Here is a 23,027-nt window from a genome sequence, read left to right as displayed (position 1 = left end):
GCGGAGAGGCACTCTCGACGAGCCGTCTCTATCTCCTGGTTCCACCAGTAGACAGGGGCTCTTTGTCGGCGTCCTGCTCGTTTGCATGCTGGCGTCGCACGCGGCCTTCAGCCGCCTCATCAGCTCCACTGCCGTCAGCTCGGCTCCTTGTCTGATCGCCGTGGATAGGAACTGCTCTCGAAATACCTGCGTGTCCAGAGTGTACGTCTTGTATTGTATCCTGGCTTGGGCTGTTATCTGGGCTTGGGACGAGGGAGGGCATCCCAGTCGCAGATGATGGCCAAGTGATCACTGCCAGTGTAGTCCTCGCTGAGTCTCCACCTCGTTAGCCTGTACGACGAGCCGCTAGTGAAGGTGAGGTCCACCACAGAGCACAGTCCGGCGCGCCTGAATGTGTGCCGGTTTCCATGGTTAAGAAGAGCCAGGTCCAACGTCGCGAATGCCTCCAGCACCATCCTGCCTCTCGCGTTGGTGGTTGAGCTGCCCCAGCTCTCTGACCATGCGTCGAAGTCGCCCGCTATGAGAACTAGAGGCTATGGCCTCTAGCATCCGCTGCCAGTCTAACCAGTGCCCGACTGAATGCGATTAAGGTCAGGCTGGGAGCTAGGTATACGCTGTACACCAACCATCTGCCTACCCTAGCCCTAACAAATCCGATGTCCGAAAGAACATTGGTTAATTGCTGGGCTCATCTGCTGCACCTCCAGATCGCAGCTTTCTTGGTGCGGTCCAAAGCCCAGTCTGGGCTAGCCGCCGTCCGGTAGGGCTCGCTGAGTAACGCAAGCTCCACTCTGTGTTCACGCACCGTCTGCACTAACAGCTCTTGGGCTGCCATGCAGTGATTCAGGTTTAGCTGAATCAGACGCATCATTGCAGTGCCTGTGGTGCTCCTTTGCCTGCCAATGGGCACTTTCGGGTGCCTATTTGGTGGTTGGTCTCTTGGCTTCCTCTGCTTGCGCACAAGAAGCACTTAGCTTCGTTAGGGCACACACAGAGTGTCTGATGATGAACGTCTGATATCGGATTGCCTTTCCACGCTTTTTCCTCGTCGAAAACGAAAGACAGGTCGAGGTTCTTGCGATGGCAACTGTACTGAGCCACATATACTAAAACCAGAAACGTGACTTCACGCATTCATAAAAATGAACATTTATAAGAATGTAATTTTAGATTGTAATTCCTGCATTTGTCAAAAACCTCTGATAAGTTCTTAATCAAATGCTTTTCGAAACAACGTGTAACTATCAGATCATCCAAATAGACGAATTCTCAAAACCAGAAAATGCAATAATAATTATAATAATAATATAATAATTGGGCGCTATTTTTAAACCGAATTGTATTCGTTTAAAACGATATGAACCGTTTGTTGTTGAAAACAAAGGTATATTTCTTGAACTCTTCTTTAGTTCAATTTGGTTATAAACTGACATCAAGCATAGGCATGAAAAGTCATTAGCTCGATCTAGGTGATCCAAAATATTATCAATTCTAGGGAGTGGAAATTTATCAGAGAAAAGATTTTATTGAATTGGTTTTATTGTATCGGGTTGGGCGTGGTTGACTGTGGCCTACCGACTTATACATTTATTTTATTTTATTAAAAATGAGATATAAGCGTTGTTTAATATCGAAGAGAGACTACACTCGTCTTGCTCTCGTTGTCCCTAAGTGCAAATGTAATTATATGTCGTTGTGTCAGTTTGCTTTGAAGTAGAAATGTACACCTATTTTAATAAGCGATTTTACATCGCATAGAGCGTATTTTCGCAAATTTTTTTGTCGTAATTTATTTGTAACTATTCACTTTTCACTTGAAATATATTGTATTATTATTCCACCCATTGTATTCCAGCCCATTGTATACTTTCGTCACCCGCGACTTCATTTTGGCATGGTACTTACCTAGAAACCCTTGGTACCAAACGGCCAACTTTTAAAGAACACACAGAACATCAGTGGCGACCTAATCCGCACCCTTGGTGGAACCAACCTCACCAGATGGATGAAACTGAGGATGCAACTGGTACTTACCTAGAATCCCTTGGTACCAAACGGTCAACTTTTAAAGAAAAAACTATGTCGAGGTAACATTTAACAATTTTTAGAAGAGGCCGAACGAAAATGTAGAAACAAGTTCAGAACAAGTTCATCGAGTAGCACAGCATATCCTAGATGCCTAAGAAAATGGTCAATAAAGCTCTCCAATCTTTATAGACGTAAAAGAAGCCTGTGATCGAGTGTGGCACGACGGTCTGCTTTTTAAGCTAAAGGAGGGGTTTCCAGCTACGCAATATGTTCTCTTAAAGTCTTATCTGCTAGAGCGAAAATTCATGTTCGACGTGACATGGGAATGATCAGCCATCAGATGCAGTCGAGCTCGCGTTCTTCAGGGTAGTGTGTTGGGTTCCGTATTATACACCCCTTACCTGCCAAATCTCAAAGAACCGGGTACCCTCCTGGCAACGTATGCTGACGGCACAGCCTTTATCTCGAACTTTCGGTGTTAATTTCAAGCGTCTAGGAAAACCCAAAATTCGCCTTGGTACGCGAGAAATGCTGACATCGCAAAAGACCTAAACATCCCCATAGTTAGATAGCAAATCAATCATCATTGAAGAATTCGGAATTCGAAAGTCTCGGCATAAACCCAAGTGAATAGAAAAAAACTATTATCATAATGGCACCGAAGCATTAAGATCACACGATTTCGTCATCTTACTAATCAATAAGTTTATTATCATTCCTGTCTAAATTTATCGAAAATTTCCCTCTACCGCGCATAATACCACACAACATTATCCCATCCCATCAATTTGACTTCAGAGAAAAACATAGAACTATCAAGAATATATATATATACGACGGAGACTTGTTATTCTCTTCTTTTTTTTTAACTTTATATTGTCTTTAGATTTGTGTAGTGAATCCACTCTTTTGCCTTTTTCTTATTCTTTTGACGTGTTATTCTCGTCTCTCTTTACACTCGCCCGACGCAAAAACTGTGGGAACTGGGCTACACTCAATCAAACACAACCCTGGCTCTCCCATCTATAAGACTAACTAACAATTGCATTCTTCGAATTCACGACCTCGTGTATGTGCTACACTCCACATTTAACCACTAGTACTAAATTTGATGTAACAATCATCTTAGAAATTTCTTATTCATTCAATCTTGTTTCTCCATTAACACAAGCTTCTATCTTAATACAATTTATCTAATTTCAACATAAATCATTCTCAAAACTCTTTTATAAGTTTTTTTTTTTTTAATTTAAGTACATTTATTCTTCAACTTTAAACTTCTGCAAATAACCGTTTTAGTTTTCCTAAAAGCATCTTAAAGCAAAATGTTCATAGCCCATCGTTTTTCCTATAATCTTAACAAATAATCATTCTCATTATCATATTCACAACAAATCATTATTTTATATCTCTCTTGTATAAATTATCTTTTATTATCAAATAACAACATTGTCAAAATACCACTCTAGCACTCAGGTGCAGCCACGTAGCAATCGACAACCGTTGTGAGGAGTCGTAAAACTCCCCACAAATTTGGAGAGACTGTGAACTAATGGTACCGCGCTGGACCTTGGACTCGAGGGCACAGAGATCAAACGGTCACGGTACGGACTTTGAACACGCCCAAAGAGGACGCACCGTAAACTAACGGGAAATTAGTTGGACTTTGTACCCGCCGTGCGCAAAAGGGGAAATAACGGGATCCCCGCGGCCTATAAAGGGATCGGTGCAAGTGCAGCTCGGGACAGTCAGTCACAACAAGCAAGGAACCATACGTACGCGATGATAGTCAAGGAGAGTGCAGGCTCAAGTCGCACGGTCAGGACGCGTCCGCACAGTCGGACAGTCGGAACGGAGTCTGACGGCGGAGGCAGAACGTCCGAAGGAGACAGTGAGTTCGAACGCGCGGAGATGTCAGTGAAGAGCGAACTGTGAAAGTAACAAGCAGTGAGAAAGGCGCAGGTCACAGAAGGAAGGACGAGCAATACACAATGCAATGGTCACAGGCCGAGCATTGCCCCATAGCATCCTAAACCCATTCCAGCCGGCAGGTGGTCCTTCGGAGGAGACGACAAGGACTTGGCGTGTTTGAAAGCGACAGTGGAGTCAGTGCACTGCAGTGGTCGGCAATGGTGGGTTCAGGCCGACCATTGCGTTAACCCGCGGACTATATACCCGGCCCCCATAACATCCTAATGCCATTCGAACCGACACGTGGTCCGTTGTCAAGGACACACAGGACATAGAAGGCCAGGCGTCGCTGGAGAAACGACGAGCAGCATACGTCGATCACCGGAGGAGTCAGCTGTGAAATACTACAATAAAGCGACTTTAATCTGAAACTCTGTCTTCTCCTTGGTCAGGCAATCACACAAATCATAAATTTGGTGGGACGAACATACAAACTCTGTGAGCTAGCCGCTGCAACTTGTGGCGAGCAGAACTAAGAAAAACAGTTCGTTACACCGAGTACCTCAATACACCTACTGACTTTTTTCACCGCTTCCTTTACTGTCTATTTTAACAGCTCCATTGCTGTTTATTTCAACAGCTGCCGTTACTGCCTTTTTCAACAGTTTCCATACCAAACACTGCAGTGTTTAGTGTTTACAGAAAGAAAAAAATGGGTAGCACAGTAGATAAGCCAACGACGGAAATGTGACAAGAAAATTTTTTTCTAATCCAAAATTGGCTTCAAAAATTAACGGAAAAAATGAAAATTTGATATATCGTTGTGCCACAATACTACAAGCTATTGCATCGGGGTATAAAATTAATATTTAAAAATGTAAAACATATGCCCTTGATGCAGTCAAAAGTTAATCAATGAGTATTCATGGTACTATTTGCCAGCTACAGTCCATAAGTTGCTTATACATAGATCTGCAGTAATACAGCATGCGTTAGTGTCAATTGGAGAACTTTCGGAGGAAGCTGCGGAATCTAACAATAAAGAATTAAAAAAAAGGTAGACTTAATCACAGCCGGAAGATGTCACGCATTACAACAAATGCAGACATTATGTATTCACTTCTAATAAGGTCCGACCCATTTATAAGCGGACACAGAAAGTTGGGAAAAACAGAATAGGTCAGCGTTATTTGAGTCTGTATATGCCTTACTAGAGGAGGGATAATAATTATTATCAAATTGTTCATTATCATTAATTTAAATTAATAAAAATTGCAACAATTTAACATTTCCTCACTTTGTTTATATTTGTTTCTGGTTATGGTGGAGTTTGGGGATTTCCTGGGGGAGGTATATTACGCCAAATCATATTCATGTTCTTACCACATTTTAAAAATATTTTTTTAGACCATAAGTTATGATTTATTCAGTCTTCTATGCTGCATACTTTTACGAGGGAAAGAATATTTTGTTTTCTGAAAAAATAGGGTTGGAGGGTTCTTTCCCAATCTTCTTAATAGTTCATGTGGTATTTAGATTCACAAGGACTTATCGTCTTACTGTAGTATACAGTCGTTACTGTAGTATACAGTCGGTTTATTTTCAATCCTATGCAGTAGTATAGCGTCATATCCGAATGCACTTGCATCGGCGTCAAATTCAATCGGATGCTGCGGGTCGAAGATAATCAATACCGGCCTATTTGTAAGAATGTGAATAATTTTCTTTCGTATCTCCTCATGTTTTATATTCCGACTTGAACTTATTTTACTCTGAAGTGAAAAAATATAGGGACTTCATTAGCTGTGAAAATTCAGGAGCGAACTTTAGGAAGTACGATGCTAAGCCTATAAGCTGTATTAATGTTGTTAAGGATCTAGGCAAAGCATTCAATGATTCTATTTTACGCGGATTTGGACTTATCTCACCCGCTCGCACAGCAAATTCTAAATATTCTATAAAAGACCTTAAGAAGAAACATTTTTCAGCATTGAATGAAAACCCAGCCTTTCGTAGAATATCTAAAACAATCTAACCTTTCAAGTGAAGATACCTTGGGTGGAGCTGCAATTAGTTTGTCATCCATGTACACAATGACATACGAATAAATAAGCGAATAAGTTTAATGACTGCTCCTTGGAAGACTGACTGTGCATTCTTGAGATAGAAACTTGTACTGTCCGTCAGGTGTAACAAAAGCCGTATATTCAACAAAGTTGATGAATAGGGACCTTAATACCCGCTTGCCATGTTCAAACAGGAAAATAACTTTACGCCTCGCAACCTGGCTATCTGTTCAGCTCTTAACGGTAACGGAAACTTGTCGGCAACTGTATTTGAATTTAATTCTCTGTAGTTCACACAAATCCTGGCTGATCCATTTTTCTTCTTTACCAATAAAACAGTGTAGGATTCTATCAATGTTATTACTTCATTTTCATCATTACCATAAACATCGCTTTAAATTGTATCAAATTAGTTATTTATAAGTGTAAAGAACGTATTTACAGTTTTTGTTTTACAGTTGATCGATTTAATCATTTCAACTCCCTCACAAGACACCACTGCAGCGTATCTCTCAGCTAACCTTTCTCGTCCTAGTATTATTTGACATACTATCATCTGGTACTACATGAAATATTACACTTACACTATATTCATTCGCTCCAGAATCGAAAATAATTGGAATCTTCTCACCTCGGAACGGCGAACTTGTCTTTGTGTCATTCACCACGCACATCTCAGCCCTCTTTTCTTTACGCAGTCCAGCTCCACCAGGTGTCATACTGCCCTTAATATGTTGTTGAAATGATTGGCTTCCTCTTTGAACTTGCCCCGGCACACCAGTGCCCGATCTTACCACAAAGATTAGCTAACTAGTGACGTCACCATGCGACTAGCATATATCTCAAGGCTTTCACCGTTGCTGGGATGACTCTTTTCTTTCTCCACTATGTTCGAAAGCAACCATTGAAACAGACCTGGGGATCACGGTTTTAATAAAGGTGAGGGTGGTCCACAAGGACAATCTACGCTTGCCATCTTCACGAGAGTTCCACAATAGGGCTGCTAGGAGTACATATTAAGTTAATCGGGGCAGCGCTAAATAACGCCGGTACCACCGACTTCAACGATTGGGATCAAATAAAATGCAATTACGAATAGTTAATAAGAACCGAAGAAGAACAAACGGAACTAAATATCAAATTTCAATACCCATCCTTTAGAAATTATTCTGGCAAAAAATGGAATGCTAAACACAGACTTAAAAAATATTTTAATAGGCTTAGGAAATAAGAATTGCACGATGTCATACATTGGTTTTGCACTATGCAGCCACTTTTTTGGTGACGGCCAGAATTGGCCTTTCTTCGCTCGTGTGAAATTGAGAGCGTAATTAATCTAAAAATAGAATTGGCTTGCTTGTGTGAGTAAAAGCAAGAAACGTGAACGTGTATATGTGTGCCGACGATTTTCTGTCCAAAATAAATTTTGTCTAAGAAACGAATTTACACTTTGGAGTTTTGGCCAATTTCGATGCAAAAATTCAACAGGGTACTATCAGCAGTATCGTATGGCGTTACGTTATTCTAGTGTCTTTGGCCAGATCGACTACTTAATAGAGTCGAAAACGCATCCGTGTAGCTGTTACACACTCTTCATGTAATCTAGAATACCCTTGTATTCTAAATATTGTAGGTTAAAACAGCAAGATAATATATGTTTTGAAATTATATAAATAGACATGTATATATTTACCATGCATATGAGCCACAGCGTGGCATTTAGTAATAGTTATCGCCTTGATTAGAATTAATGCTATGCTGCAAGCTATAACTCCGTTGCACATTTTTATCCCAGCAGTCTTTTTTGTCAACATATGAATATCGATAGATTCAAAATATTCAGGTACCAAGCTTCAACTTCAAAAAAGGTCATAGAAATTAAATGTGATCCCAGGATTTCATTTTTGTTTCTGGCATCCTAAAATAGAGTCTAAGATCAAAAAGTATTATTAGTAATTCGGCCAAGCAATTTTTCAGCAACTGTAATAAATGATCTTTCTTAGAATAAAATCAGTACTAAAATTAAAGAGAATTTCCTCAACTACCAGAATCCCTTTACTCAGGATGTATTTAAGCTTTTTTTTGGATAAAACAAGAGAGAATGTTATAGTCAAATTCCCGGACTTTTAGATTCCCGTTACTCAGCAAATGCGAAATTTTTCATCATTTTTCTGGGGTATCTATAGATATTGGGAAATAAAATGAGAAAAAATTTAAAAATTGTTTGAAAGTGTGGGCGTGACCGGTTTGGCGGATTTAGGGCGTTAGAGTGGGCGTGGAAAAAAGTGTTTGACAAATCGATAAAAATGTTCCATAAAAATATAGACTAATAAAAATATGAAAAATATCGAAAAATGGTTAACAAATGTGGGCGTTGCAGTTTTGGGCGGTTGTAGGGCGTTCGAGTGGGCGGGTCAAAAAATATTTTTCCAAATCGAAAAAACGGCACACATGATCGAAGTGTCTGGCTGCACAGTTCCGGCGCCTGTACGATCTGAATACGTTGTCGGAGGATGGTCTCAAGCGCTCGAGGGCCAACATGAAGGTTTGAATGGTGCAGATGGCGGACGTAGCTTTGTTCAAATTGGGAACTTTGTCGAACATCAGCAAGGGAAACTTGACATCGTATGATACAGGAGCGTTAGCTAGTAGCCCGCCAACTCGCAACAACGCGTTGTAACGGAAGTACCAGCGTCTAAATATGAATGAATGGGTTCAATCTTTGGAGACGTGGGAAAACTTGGAACCTTACGAACCTTTTCAATTTCTATTTGATACTCGTGGTATTGAACTATTTTGATAATTTTATGAAAAGCTCATTCATATTCAGTCAGTGACAGAGTTTCTTTAAAAACTATACTCTTGTCTTTCTTATAAAACGGAACAAGTAAGCGAAAATTTTAAGCAGTTTGAGGTGTGATGAGAATCCCTTGATGACAAATTGGAATCCCTCCAGGAAATTGGAAGCTTGCCCAGCAGCGAACTTCAATCAATCAAAGCAATCTTCCTTACTAACAAACGCAAAATCTGACCTAAAATCTCTGCTGATCTCTGGGTCACAGCACCCGAGTTTTGCGCAACCAGCACCGTAACTTAAACGTTGAACACGAAGGCTCTACCCGTGATATGAGTGTCAACCACAGCCACCACGTTACTCCCACCATCTGGCCTACCTCAATGAGCAGTCTTGGAAAGCTGCTTAACCCGTGGCAGCAAAATAAGAGCCTCGGTTGGCCTTCGACAAGAATGGTTAGAGGAACCTATTATCGTATTAGTCGCCTCTTACGACAACCAACATCTAACTGTGGTAGCATTCTCTCCAGTGAACCAGGTTGACTGTCCTACTTCAACGACGTCACAACCCTAAGAACCGATTTCTGTTGGAATAGGTTTTGTGCAAACATCCCACTATGTAGCTTCTCCAAATCTTTCTTGAATCTCCCTTACCCAGTACGATACAAATGTCGAAATCGAAGATGGATGAGATCAAATCCAGTGAAGAGTATTTTCAGAATCCGAACGGTATACAATTCGTTCGATAGAGACTTGTACTCAGGCTATGGCAGAGATTTTGGCGATCGCCTTGGGAGCGTTTTGGTCTTGAGCGGCGCTAGTTTCGTCACTACTTGAAGTCAACAACAATAATTTATAGCCTTCGGCAGGTTTCGTCATGGTTTTGAGATCTGAATTTTCGAAAAAGTTCTTAAATTTTCGAAAATCAAAAAGGTTACTGTTTTTAAAATTTTAAATCTCAATATTATCACCCTTTAGAGTTTTGAAATAATCTATACTTTAGACAATATAAGACATTCAAGTTAATCTCAGTCTACTCATCTTTGACCATCTCTTATAACTAAATATTATCAATAAAAAACGTTTGCAGAACCATTATTATTAGTTTTTGTAGTTTGTCTACCCCTAAAAAACTTTAATATAATTTTTATCGTTTGCCTACGAATATAGACGCAAGCTTCATAAGCTCTCATGGGTGCGTCGGCAAAGGCATGTAACTGTACCGGTGACATCGGGTCCGTATTATTATCTTTATTAGATTATCTTAATTAGTTCAGACAGCGTGCTTTTTACCATATTCCAAGCGGCTCCCAAATGCATCGGAATCAACTCATCCCAATCTAACTTATTAAGCCAAAGTTCCTGCAATATGATCTTTCCTTCAATCACGATGAGACTTAATAAGTTGACGGGGCAAACCGGTTCGATTTCACTGATAGAATTTTACGTTTTGTCGATCAGAGACCTATGTCAGAAGTGTCAATTTTGAAGTTGAAGGCATCTTCGCTACACAACCACGGTACTTCTAACGCCTTAGATGAATCCGAGATGAGTATCGACTTATCTTTGCTCTCAGATGCTGTGACCTCAGGTGAGTTTAAAAACCATTTAGTCAATTCAAAGCCTGCTGCTTGAAGAACCTGAGACTTCAGACTTCATTTTTTTTAGCTCATCAACGCAAGCAGAACCAGTTAACACGAATTGATGGGGAGTGACACAATATGGAGTGTAAGGGGTTTTTTAGTCGGTAGGCGACACATGACACACGGCACATGATCGTCATGTTAGAATCTCGAAACCACCTTCGCTCAAGCGACAAAAACCCCCGTTTTGCAACCTCAAAGGAGGTTGGCCCAACCCATTCGAATCTAAACTAAGCAACAGCCTAACTTGAAAGCCACCTCATGGCAATACCTCATACCGAGCCGTGGGAATGCAGGACCTGATACTGCTGAACGACGGACGGAAGCCGACCTTTATCAACGATAGGGGTAATAACGTCAATAATTTATTGACGTTGCCTGTATTAGCAGAGGGATAGTGGATAACACTAACTGGAGGGTCCATGACGTCGTACGGCTGAGTAACCACGCTCTGATTTCCTTCAACCTCTCTCCGAAGGGCACATCTTGGAAACGGCAGATGAGAACAGCTGGCCAAGCATGGGACACCAGGAAGATCGATGCGGACATGGTGGCATACCAAATCGATCCCATGGCAATGGGGATGGAGAGAGTATGGCGGCTGATCTCATAAATATGCTTGGTAGAATTTGCGAGGCAACTATGCCAAGGAAGAAAAAGGTACAGCGCAAACCACCTGTGTATTGGTGGAGTGCCACCCTAAGTCAACTACGGTCTGAATGCCTTAGGCTAGGAGAACGGCGAAAGCTGCTGCAATGGCTTAAGTCGCTAAAGCAGACGTAAGATAAGTTGATAACACGCCTGAGAGTTAATGGAGAGTTTGAGTTAATGAGAGTTTTAATGTTCGAGTTGGGCGCTAGTGCAATGATGGTGCTTGCGTCGAATCCTGCGTTGAATATTGTAAATTTCTCATCTTGTTTTTCAAGGATACTGCAATAAATTCTGGAATATTCTTCAAAAAATTGATTGATTGTGTAGGCTTGTCGCAAAATACTCAAATTTTCGGAGATTCTGATTAAATTGATTTCTTAAGTCATTCGGTGATCAGAGGAGTTGAAGAAAATTGTAGTATGTGCCTATGCAATATTAAGAACAATTAAATAAAATAGCATATTAACATATGGCAGCACTTTGGTGCTATGTTTATGTTTATGTCTATGCACGCATGATCGCCCACTCGAAGGCCACGAAGTATAAGTGCAGTGCCCACTTGAAGGCCAAAAAGTATAAGTGCATGGTCAGCATTCACACGCCGACCAAATGCATATTACATACGTACATACATAGCTCGCTCTCCCGATAAGCCTAGATATATAAGATATACATAAGAACGCCGCTCCGCCCGGCAGCGCAGCTACGCGGATTAGCCTAAGTCCAAATATATTCAAAACTGTAAAATCAGACACTCTGTAGACGTTGAGCTGGCAGAACCATTTCTGCCTACTCTAAAACCAAAAGAATAAATTGAATAAATATAAAGTCAGCCCGACGGCTGCATTCAACTTAAAACGGACTTGTGTTCTTAATTGGAGTTCATCATTACATGGCGGCCGTGACAGTCGTCCAACGCTGGACGAATAGACTGAAGTAAAAGTAACAAAAAAATAAAAAACAAGCTGGAACTGGAACTTGGATTGGATTATCGGGCAGTCGTGCGGACATCGCTTTAGTCGAGAACTAAGATCAAAAGGAAAACTGGAATGGAATTGCCAAGGAAAAATCTGAGTGAGTAGAGTTTTATGGAGTATGGGAAAACACCGTGGCGGCTTAAAAAACTAAGCTGAATAAACGTATAGCCCACGTAAGGTGGCTAATATACGGTCAGCAAACACCACCGGTTAGGTCGAAAGCCCTAAAGCTACAAGCAGAGCTAGACCACTTGCTGCAATATCAGCAAGAATTAAAAACCCAAAAACTCGAGAAAACTCACTCAGATAATATCAAAAATATACCAAAAATTAATGAAGTTTCTAAATACAAGGCATGTCCAGCACCGGCACCACCACTAACTCAACCAAAGAAGTCCTGCCCCCCTGCGAAGGAATCTGGAGTCCCTACTGCCTGGGGACTTGTGAGCGGCCATCGACGTCTTCAGCGGCGAAGCAACAGACAGCAGCGAGGGAGTGTCAGCGTGCCACCCCCGGCGACGCCCAGCTGACACCAGATGAACATCAGCAGCAGTATAACATTAAATAAATGAAAGAGGTATAAAATATATATAAGAACTCGTAAGAAATATTGTAAAACGGAGCATATACTACTATGCCCTGTTAACCCAATATGGCCCGTGAAGCCATAGCTAGAATCAGGCAGGCAATAATGTAAAATACAATTTCTTTCTTTTTTTTTAACGAACATTGAAAATTTTTTTGAAAAACTCAATCATGAATGAATTTGAAATTTGAATGAATTTTTGAAAAAAAAATAATAAGTAAAAGTACAAACGTAGTATTGACTTTATCTAGATTAGAATTCAAAAAAAAAATATACAAAAATGGGTTGGTTTGGATCTGACGATAGTCAGACAAAAGATAATACGGCCAATGTGGTCAATAACTTAAAAATAGTCGACCATACAGAAGACATTCAGTCACTGTGGTTACTCCTTTTGATCTTGACGATCGTAACAGTCGCTCAGTTTATATTAACGCTATATGTTAAGCATAACAAGATAATAAAGAAGCGTTATATAAGCAGAGCAGATAAAATTTAAAAAAAAAAAAAAACACACCCAAAATGTATTTTGAATTAAGATGATCTAAAATTTTTATTTTTAATACCAGAAAACTAGAATGAAAAAAAAAAAAGATTATTGAAGAAACCATTTTAGGAGAGGCCACAATTTATAAAGTTTGATTGCACAGATAAATCCATATTATTCTTTAAATGGACTGTCAAGGAATAAAAAACGAGCTTAAAGAAATTAAAACGACTTTCGACAAGTCTTATAAATGCATGACACCAAATAGAGAAGTGCAACAATACACTCTCAACAAGCATGCGCAGATATTGGTAAGATGCTTTAATGAAGCACGCCAATTAATTTACAGAGAAAGGAAAAGATTAACAAAAAATCATTTATCTCAAGCAGTAAAATTTCTAAACAGCTTCCGTGAGAACTTGTTAAACGTCAAGTACAGACATAACTTAAATATTACAATCCCAACGATTTTAAGCACACCTATAGTGGCTGAGATCGGTGAGGATATCGAAAGTGTAGGAGAATCGGAAATAGAAATAAAAGAAGAGGATCTCCACGATCTTGCAATTCCAGCGGTAATAACATTACCCGAATTACTTGAAGAATAACTTTCAGACTCAAATACTTCAAGAATACAGGAAACAGCCAAAATGACAGACTCTGCCGCAACATCAAGGGAATATGTGCGACAAATTTCGTCCACAATACCTGAGTTTGACGGCAAAAAGTTAAACTTAAATATATTCCTGACGGCCCTCCGGCTAATAGATCTGACAAAAGGAGATCAGGAGATGCTAGCGATAGAGGTAATCAAGACAAAGATACTTGGTCCATTATCATACAAAGTTGAAAATGAAAAGACCATTATCGGTATAATAAATGTATTAAAAGCATCAGTTAAAGGCGAATCGCCCGATGTCATCAAAGCAAAAATGCTTAGTACACAACAGCGCGGCAAAACTGCAGCGCAATATACCACAGAGATAGAAAACCTACGTGGGTTGCTCGAAGCAGCCTATATAGATGATGGTTTAGATTCAAACAATGCAGACAAATTCGCTACAAAGGAAGCCATATCTGCAATGACCAAGAATTGTGGGCACGAGAAGCTCAAAACCATATTGGAAGCTGGATATTTCAACACAATGAATAGCGTGATTGAAAAATACATACACTGCAGTACAGAAATGACCGGCAATTCAAATAGTGTATTATTCTATAATAATAGAGGACACTATCGAGGTAATAATTACCGAGGAAATTACCAAAACAGAGGTAATGGCCGAGGAAATTATAACTCATACAACAACAATTATAGAGGTCGAGGTGGTTACCATAGTGGAAACAGAGGACGAGGTGGTAACCAAAATTATAATAGAGGTGGAGGTTACTCAAGAGGTAACCAAAACCATAACTATAAAACAAGTCATACCCACAATGTCCGAAACATACAATCGGAAAACGAACATGCCCCCTTGAGCGACAATCTACAGTAAAATTATACAAAATTAATCTCAATTTAAGCATTTTTATACTATTAAAGAATATGAGTACCAATTCATGGGTAACTCTTTTAATAGATACAGGTGCAGAAATTTCCCTGCTTAAATCCAGAAACAATAATCTTAACGATTTAAATCCAAAAAACACAACAAATATATCAGGAATAGGGCAAGGGACAATTCAGTCTCTAGGTACACTACATTTAGAAATGTGTATTGCTAATGCAGCAATACCATATGAATTCCATATCGTACCTGACAATTTTCCTATACCAGGGGATGGTATAATTGGCTTGGATTTCATTAAGAAATACAATTGTATTTTGGAATTCCACGACCAAGAAGATTGGTTCACTTTGAGGCCCAAAAATTTCAGGAACATAAAAATTCCTATTATACATTCACTAGATAACGAAATAATTTTGCCAGCTAGATCAGAAGTGATTCGAAAGATTCAGCTAACATCTACTGACACACATGTCCTCATCCCCAACCAGGAATTGCAACCTGGCATAATAATAGCAAGTGCACTCGTAAACACTCAGAACGTCTTGATTCGAATTATTAATACAACTGAAAAAGACGCTATAGTTAGTAGCGCAAATATAAAAAGCGAATCATTGGATGATTATGATGTATACAATGCAAATATAGAAAATAGTGCACAAAGAACTTCAGAAGTATTAAAACTTCTTAAATTTCCATCGTTATTCAAAAGCGGTTTAACAAAATTATGCACCGAATATAGCGATATTTTTGGTCTTGAAACAGAAACCATATCAGCTAATAATTTTTATAAGCAAAAATTGAGATTAAATGACAAAACTCCAGTCTATATCAAAAACTATAGAATGCCAGAAAGTCAAAAGCCAGAAATTCAAAGGCAAGTTGACAAATTAATAAAAGATGGCATTGTCGAACCATCTATTTCAGAATATAATAGCCCACTTCTCTTGGTACCCAAGAAATCACTGCCTAACTCGGCGGAAAAGAGATGGCGATTAGTAGTCGATTATCGCCAAATCAACAAGAAACTGCTAGCAGATAAATTCCCACTTCCAAGAATAGAAGATATTCTTGATCAATTAGGTCGAGCAAAATATTTCTCGTGCCTAGACCTGATGTCAGGATTTCATCAAATAGAATTAGACGAAAGGTCAAGAAATATAACATCATTCTCAACTTCAACAGGAGCTTACCGCTACACGCGATTACCATTTGGTTTAAAAATAGCCCCAAATTCTTTCCAAAGAATGATGACCCTTGCATTTTCAGGCTTAACGCCTTCGCAAGCATTTCTGTATATGGATGATTTAGTAGTCATAGGCTGTTCTGAAAAGCACATGCTTAAAAATCTAACCGACGTTTTCAAATTATGTAGGCAACATAATTTAAAACTACATCCAGAAAAATGCACTTTCTTTATGAAAGAGGTTACTTATTTAGGTCACAAGTGTACTGACAAAGGTATATTGCCAGATGACTCTAAATATGAGGTAATAAAAAATTACCCCAAACCAGTAAACGCAGACGAAGCTAGACGATTCGTGGCATTTTGCAATTATTACAGAAGATTTATTAAGAACTTTTCTGAGAAATCACGCCACTTAACGAGGCTTTGTAAAAAGAATGTTCCATTTGAATGGACAAGCGAATGCCATGAGGCATTCGAATATCTTAAAAGGGAATTAATGAAACCAACACTCCTTCAGTACCCAGATTTCAGCAAACAATTTTGCATAACCACAGATGCTAGTAAACAAGCATGTGGAGCGGTACTATCTCAAGACCATAACGGTCAACAGCTACCAGTGGCATACGCTTCAAGAAGTTTTACAAAAGGCGAAAGTAATAAGTCCACTACAGAGCAGGAGCTAGCAGCTATTCACTGGGCAATAAATCACTTCAGACCATACGTATATGGTAGACATTTCTTAGTACAAAGTGACCATAGGCCACTATCATATCTTTTTTCGATGAGAAACCCCAGTTCAAAATTAACCAGAATGAGACTAGACTTGGAGGAGTTTGAATTCACAGTAGAATATCTCAAGGGGAAAGATAATCATGTTGCAGACGCATTGTCCCGAATAACCATCGGAGAACTTAAAGCGATGAATAGACAGATACTAAAGGTCACAACAAGATCTACAACAAGACAGAAAAATACCTGCGCAGGTGAAAAATTGCATGAACCAAATAAGAAAGAAAATATAAAAATGCCCAATATCTATCAGGTAATCAATAACATTGATGCCAAAAAATATGTTATACTCAAAATAGACAAGCATAAGTGCTTGTTGAAAAGAGGAAAACAAATTATAACACGTTTTGATTTGACTAATTTTTATTCTAATGAAATAATCGATTTAGATCAATTTTTTCAAAGGCTTAATGAAGAAGCAAGAATAAATAGCATCATTCAAACACAATTGTCACCAAGAGAACAAATCTTCGAAGTTGTCACTATAAAGAATTTTAAAGAAAAGGGCAATAAAATACTAAAAAACTTAAAAATAGCGCTATTAAGCAAGGTGACTAAGATAGATAAAAATGATAAGGTTCAAATAAAAGCAATACTGTCTAAATATCATGATGATCCATCAGAAGGAGGCCATTCAGGAATTTCTAGAACCCTGAGGAAAATAAAAAACTATTATTATTGGCCCCAAATGACAAAGGCAATAAGTAAATATGTTAAAACATGTTTAAAATGTCAACAAGCCAAGACAACAAAACATACTAAAACACCTTTGACGATAACAGAAACGCCAGCAACAGCATTTGATATAGTTTTGATAGATACCATTGGTCCACTGCCAAGATCAGAAAACGGAAATGAGTATGCTGTTACTATCATTTGCGATTTAACAAAATATTTGGTAACGGTACCTATTCCAAATAAAAGTGCAAGATCAGTTGCTAAGGCTATATTCGAAAATTTTATTCTAAAGTACGGTCCAATGAAAACAATCATAACGGACATGGGAACGGAATATAAAAACCAAATTATAGACGACCTGTGCAAATATATGAAGATAAAAAACATTACTTCAACAGCACACCATCACCAGACATTAGGAACAATAGAACGAAGTCACAGAACTTTCAACGAGTATGTTCGCTCATATATACCATATCTGTTGACAAAACCGATTGGGATATATGGATACAATATTTTACTTATTGTTTCAACACAACACCATCGGTAGTTCATGAATATTGTCCATATGAATTAGTATTTGGAAGATTACCAAGACGGTTCATAGATTTTAACAGGATAGACAGAATAGATCCTATTTACAACATGGATGACTATTCAAAAGAAGTTAAGCTAAGATTAGAAATAGCATATAGAAGAGCTAAAAATATGTTAGACAAGGCTATGATAGAAATATTAGTAACTTTGAATTAAAAATAGGAGATAAGATATTACTTAAAAACGAAACGGGTCATAAACTTGACAATAATTATTTATGACCATATTTAGTTTCAGAAATAGGAGATAATGACAACATTACAATTATAGGAAATAAAAATAAAAAACAGATAGTCCATAAAGACTATCATAATACATTTTGTTTGGTTGGCCAACCACAAATAAAAAACCAATAAAAACATTATAATACAAAACTTTTACTTTGCAAAATACAATGAAAATATATATATATATTTTTAATATCTCTTTAATCATTCATTTCAAATATTAATATACATATTAAAAAAAAAAATTATATACTTGAAAATAACTTCATATTATTACGTTATTTTTCAAAAGGAGGGAGATGTAGTATGTGCCTATGCAATATTAAGAACAATTAAATAAAATAGCATATTAACATATGGCAGCACTTTGGTGCTATGTTTATGTTTATGTCTATGCACGCAGTTCGACCCAGGGCGGATGTAACATGATCGCCCACTCGAAGGCCACGAAGTATAAGTGCAGTGCCCACTTGAAGGCCAAAAAGTATAAGTGCATGGTCAGCATTCACACGCCGACCAAATGCATATTACATACGTACATACATAGCTCGCTCTCCCGATAAGCCTAGATATATAAGATATACATAAGAACGCCGCTCCGCCCGGCAGCGCAGCTACGCGGATTAGCCTAAGTCCAAATATATTCAAAACTGTAAAATCAGACACTCTGTAGACGTTGAGCTGGCAGAACCATTTCTGCCTACTCTAAAACCAAAAGAATAAATTGAATAAATATAAAGTCAGCCCGACGGCTGTATTCAACTTTAAAACGGACTTGTGTTCTTAATTGGAGTTCATCATTACAAAATAGTGATTGGTTCTTCTGCTAGGACCATTAAAACCAACTGCATTGCATTAAGGTTAGGAAATGCATCGGAACAGCCATGTTAAGTAGCACTGCTATGCGTGGTTCCGTTATGTTTTGGCTTAACACGTCACTCGCAAACGTGATATAAAGATATGCTGAGAAAGTGGCGCCGTTTAGATTGTTGATAATCAAGTTGTTTAAATTCATTAGCAAACATAATAGACCAATAATTTTTAATCCTTGTTCAATGTCTTTCTTAAATCCCTAGCAATCAACAACGGAAATGCTAACAGAAAATGTATCTATAAAATACATTTAAATAAGATTTCAAAATAATATACAGTAAAAAAATAGGCAAATGCACTTTAAAAATAAGAAATATAAAATATACAACTTCAAAAAATATAAAAAAAATATAAAATTATTATTCGGTAAAACTAAAAAAATCTATCACCCATCAACAATTGATCACGCCGAGTCGATCTTGCCATGTCCGTTTGTACACTTCTGAAAATTTTAAAAATATTTTTTTATTTTTGTATATGTTATATGTTTTTATCGATTTGCCGGGTGTATCTGATAACGAAGCATTCGATAAAGTCGGACTTCACACAATTAAAAGTCATAATTCACAAGGAAATCACGTAGTGGTCCCCCTGTCCGTAGACCAATTTATTATTTTCCAAAAAGCAAACATAGAAAACAAATAGCTACCGCAGACGACTACCATTTAAATGCTGACCTTTAAAAATATTAAAACTTTTTTAAGCATTCTTTTTGACTTGACTCGAAAAATACCATTTGGAGTTGCTGGCTGAGCTCAGAGCGCTTGAGTCCCATGTCCGACACCCGGGATTCAAAATTGTTAGCCATAGATTTACGGGCATGACAATTCTCTTAATATTGAAATATTTCGGCAATTTTTAAGCTGAGAATCCTACCTATTTTCCACAGTCAACTAGACGCGCGAACATGGCCAGGGACTTACTAGTGATGACATACTTGTTATCTAAAATGAATTCACCCACGTTGCATAGGTTATACTTCTACATTTGCTGACTCCGGACTGACACAGAGATAGAATCGCCCACAGGATTCATACCCACGGTTCGATTGCCTGGTGTAGATTTTCGAACACCAAAACCCATCTGGCAGGGATCTTTAGTTAGGCAGACGAAGACAAAAACCGCATTGTGGCGAGACGGATTTTGAGGGGAATGCCTCTAATGCTTAGAAGTCCCCGAAACCGACTCTTTCTTCACAGCTTCACCCTCACCTAATCTATGGCAGCATAAATGTTATAAAACCCATCAATAAACTGTACGAGAAAGACACATTTTATTAAAACAAATATAAACATGAAAATTTAATGATATGCCTGCAAGAAACTCATCTAGAAAAAGGAGTGGTCATCTATTGTGACAAATTTCAAAAAACTTCGGTTCTTAGCAAATTTGTGAGCAATATTTCAGATAAGATTGTGCTACGAAAGCAAACGAAACACAACCAAAAAATTAAAGAGGGATAGTCATCCGGCTTCGACCAGATTAAAGTCGATTCTGATTCCTATTATATTATTATAAAATTTCATAATTTTTCTGGGATCTCCATAGATATTGGGGAATAAAATGAGAAAAAGTTTAAAAATTGTTCCAATGTGTGGGCGTGACCGGCTTGGCGGCTTTAGGGCGTTGAAGTGGGCGTGGCCAAAAATTTTTTGGCATTCGATCGGAATATACACGACTAATAAAATTATAAAAATATATCAAAACATTTTGAAAAGATTGGTTGTGGCAGTTTTGGGCGGCTTTATGGCGTTAGAGTGGGCGGTGCGAAAAGTTTTTTGCAAATCGATAGAAATTTACAATTTACAATTTACACTTTCTACTAAAGTATGGGCGTGACAGTTTTGTGCGGCTTGTGGGCGTGGCAACATGGGTCAACAAGCTTCTATGTCTAGCGTATATGTCTCTAAAATCGGTCTGCTGAATCTTAACCTTCTAGCTGGCATAGTTCCTGAGATCTCGACTTTCATACGGACAGACGGACATGGCCAGAACGACTCGGCTGTTGATCATGATCAAGAATATATATACTTTATATAGTCGGAAGCACTTTTTCTTGCCTGTTACATACTTTTATAAAACAACTTTTCATGAAGCACAGATCATCACTAGTTATCAATGACTAGATATCATTGAGTGGTGTATCAGGGGTGCTGTCAAAACCGTGCAGAACACAAATAGCTGAATTGGTTTTGAACCCAGAGCAAACGATTCCGCATTGCTTGCATTTATTTATTTGCGCGCCAAAATGTTATATATTTCGCAAAATTAAAAAAAAAATAAATGTTGAAAATGCTTTGCAGGGCTATCTTGCAACAATGTCCATATCGAAATGGTTTGTAAAACTGATTATAACTCTAAATTTAAGTTTCGAGCACATTAAAAACAAAAGCTATTTACATATAGCATATATATAATTTTAATCAGTTTCAGCCAAGTCGATCTGGCCGTGTCCGTCCGTCTATCTGTCTGATTTTGGGAACTATAACTATACAGAGTTCAGATTAAGCAAGCAGATTCCAGTAACTCTGCGCTGAGCTAATTTATATTAGGTGGATACAATGCCCATTATTAAAAATAGCTTTAACTTTTTTCACATGTATTATTAGTATTGCCCACTTTTATCCATATGCTAAAAATGTTTTTACCACGCCCACTCAAATACTCACAAACTGATTAAAACTGCGACGCCCTTATTTTTTTAGAAATGTTTTCTTTTGTTATTATTTGACTTACCGATTTCTAAAGGTATACCACTTTATCTCCCACAAGACGTCCAAAGCTCACGCCCAAACTTTTTAAATATTTTATATTTTTGTAAACATTTTATATTCTTTTATTAAAAAAAAAAATTTGAAATTTCTTGTTTGCACTCTTAGCGAAATAACACGTATCTGATAGTTGATAATCTGTGGTATTTTGACAACTTAAATTCGTTAAGCTTCCGACGACATGTAGTATATTGTGTGTGGCTTCAGGAGGTCTGGATCTACGTGATCGTTATGATCTAGGATCGTTATGACACTAAGTCGTTTAATTGCAGACAAGCAAGGTGACATTTTTAATTTACAATAAGAGCATATCATAAATCGGATTTATCCATTTCTTTTTTGGGTGGAGTCTCTCCCCACAAACTCCACCAGTAATTTTAATATTTGCTTACCTCTACAAGTTTTCCTACATTATCCTCACGCTATCCTCAAGAAACTAAGTTTTCGCTGATGTCAAATCCGGGCCTATCCTTTGAAATATAATTCATAACCTTTCTTCATTCTTAATATCGCCCAAAAAGTTAATCAACAACATAAAAGATATTATTCAAATAAAACTAGTATTAAAACTAGATTTTTCTATAAACTTAATTATTGTTTATATGACACCACTTATTTTAAATAAAACAAATTTTTTACAAAAAAAATATAAATCGGTTTGATTATAATTAAAATAGAAAATAATATTGGTAAAAAATATAATTTAAAAAACATTGATTACTTAACAATATACGATTATATTTGATTGATTTCATTTTGTTTTAAAAAAAACTAACCGGCTTAAGATAGTTTCATTAACCGTAAAGCATGACTTTATGCATTTGCGTTTAATTATAATGGTTTTATCGGAAACAACTTAATATTACGAATCAACTTGTGGTAATTTTACTGGGGTGAATGTGATTCCGTTTATTTATCTTCCTTGTTTAATTCGACCGTCACGTTTAAAGCTTTGATTGCGACTGAAACGATGTTACACAGACACTGTAAGTCGTCGTTGAAAGTCTTAAAAAAGGGTGGGCCTCGTGCACTGCAATTTGTAAACACGATGCTCTGATGCGCCGCCTCGCCTTGGGAGAGTGTATGAAAATCTTCCATTGGTTTATTTTACGGATAGGGGTTGGAGCAAGTATACAGTGATGATTTTGGTTTATAAGAGCTATAATAGTTACCACCACGTGGTTGTGGAATGTGATTAGGACTAGTAACTTTAGACATGTAAGTTAAGTAGAAACTAATTTCAAAACAGATAC

General features: G+C 37.9%; 1 protein-coding gene across 16 annotated transcripts in view; it reads right to left on the bottom strand.

The window, feature by feature from the left end:
• The window catches only part of LOC116800539 (lachesin), a 371,289-nt gene extending 348,511 nt beyond the window's left edge, over positions 1-22,778 (bottom strand). For 6 of the 16 annotated variants that reach the window (XM_032716051.1, XM_032716103.1, XM_032716113.1 and 3 more), the window contains exons 1-2: positions 22,551-22,755; positions 7,699-7,935 (exon numbers count right to left, since the gene is read on the bottom strand). In XM_032716051.1, the coding sequence (XP_032571942.1) occupies positions 7,699-7,819 (121 nt within the window). In that variant the 5' untranslated portion in view covers positions 7,820-7,935; positions 22,551-22,755. Of the gene's footprint in view, positions 1-7,698; positions 7,936-21,739; positions 22,087-22,166; positions 22,255-22,550 lie in introns of those variants that run through there. The other 10 variants (XM_032716056.1, XM_032716059.1, XM_032716063.1 and 7 more) reach the window with 10 other exon arrangements.
• Between the last annotated feature and the right edge of the window lie 249 nt (positions 22,779-23,027).

This window comes from Drosophila sechellia, chromosome 2L (genome assembly GCF_004382195.2).
Source record: "Drosophila sechellia strain sech25 chromosome 2L, ASM438219v1, whole genome shotgun sequence".
Classification (NCBI taxonomy): domain Eukaryota; kingdom Metazoa; phylum Arthropoda; class Insecta; order Diptera; family Drosophilidae; genus Drosophila; species Drosophila sechellia.
The sequence above is the reverse complement of the archived record's forward strand: the minus strand, read 5'-3'. Positions and strand labels throughout refer to the sequence as shown.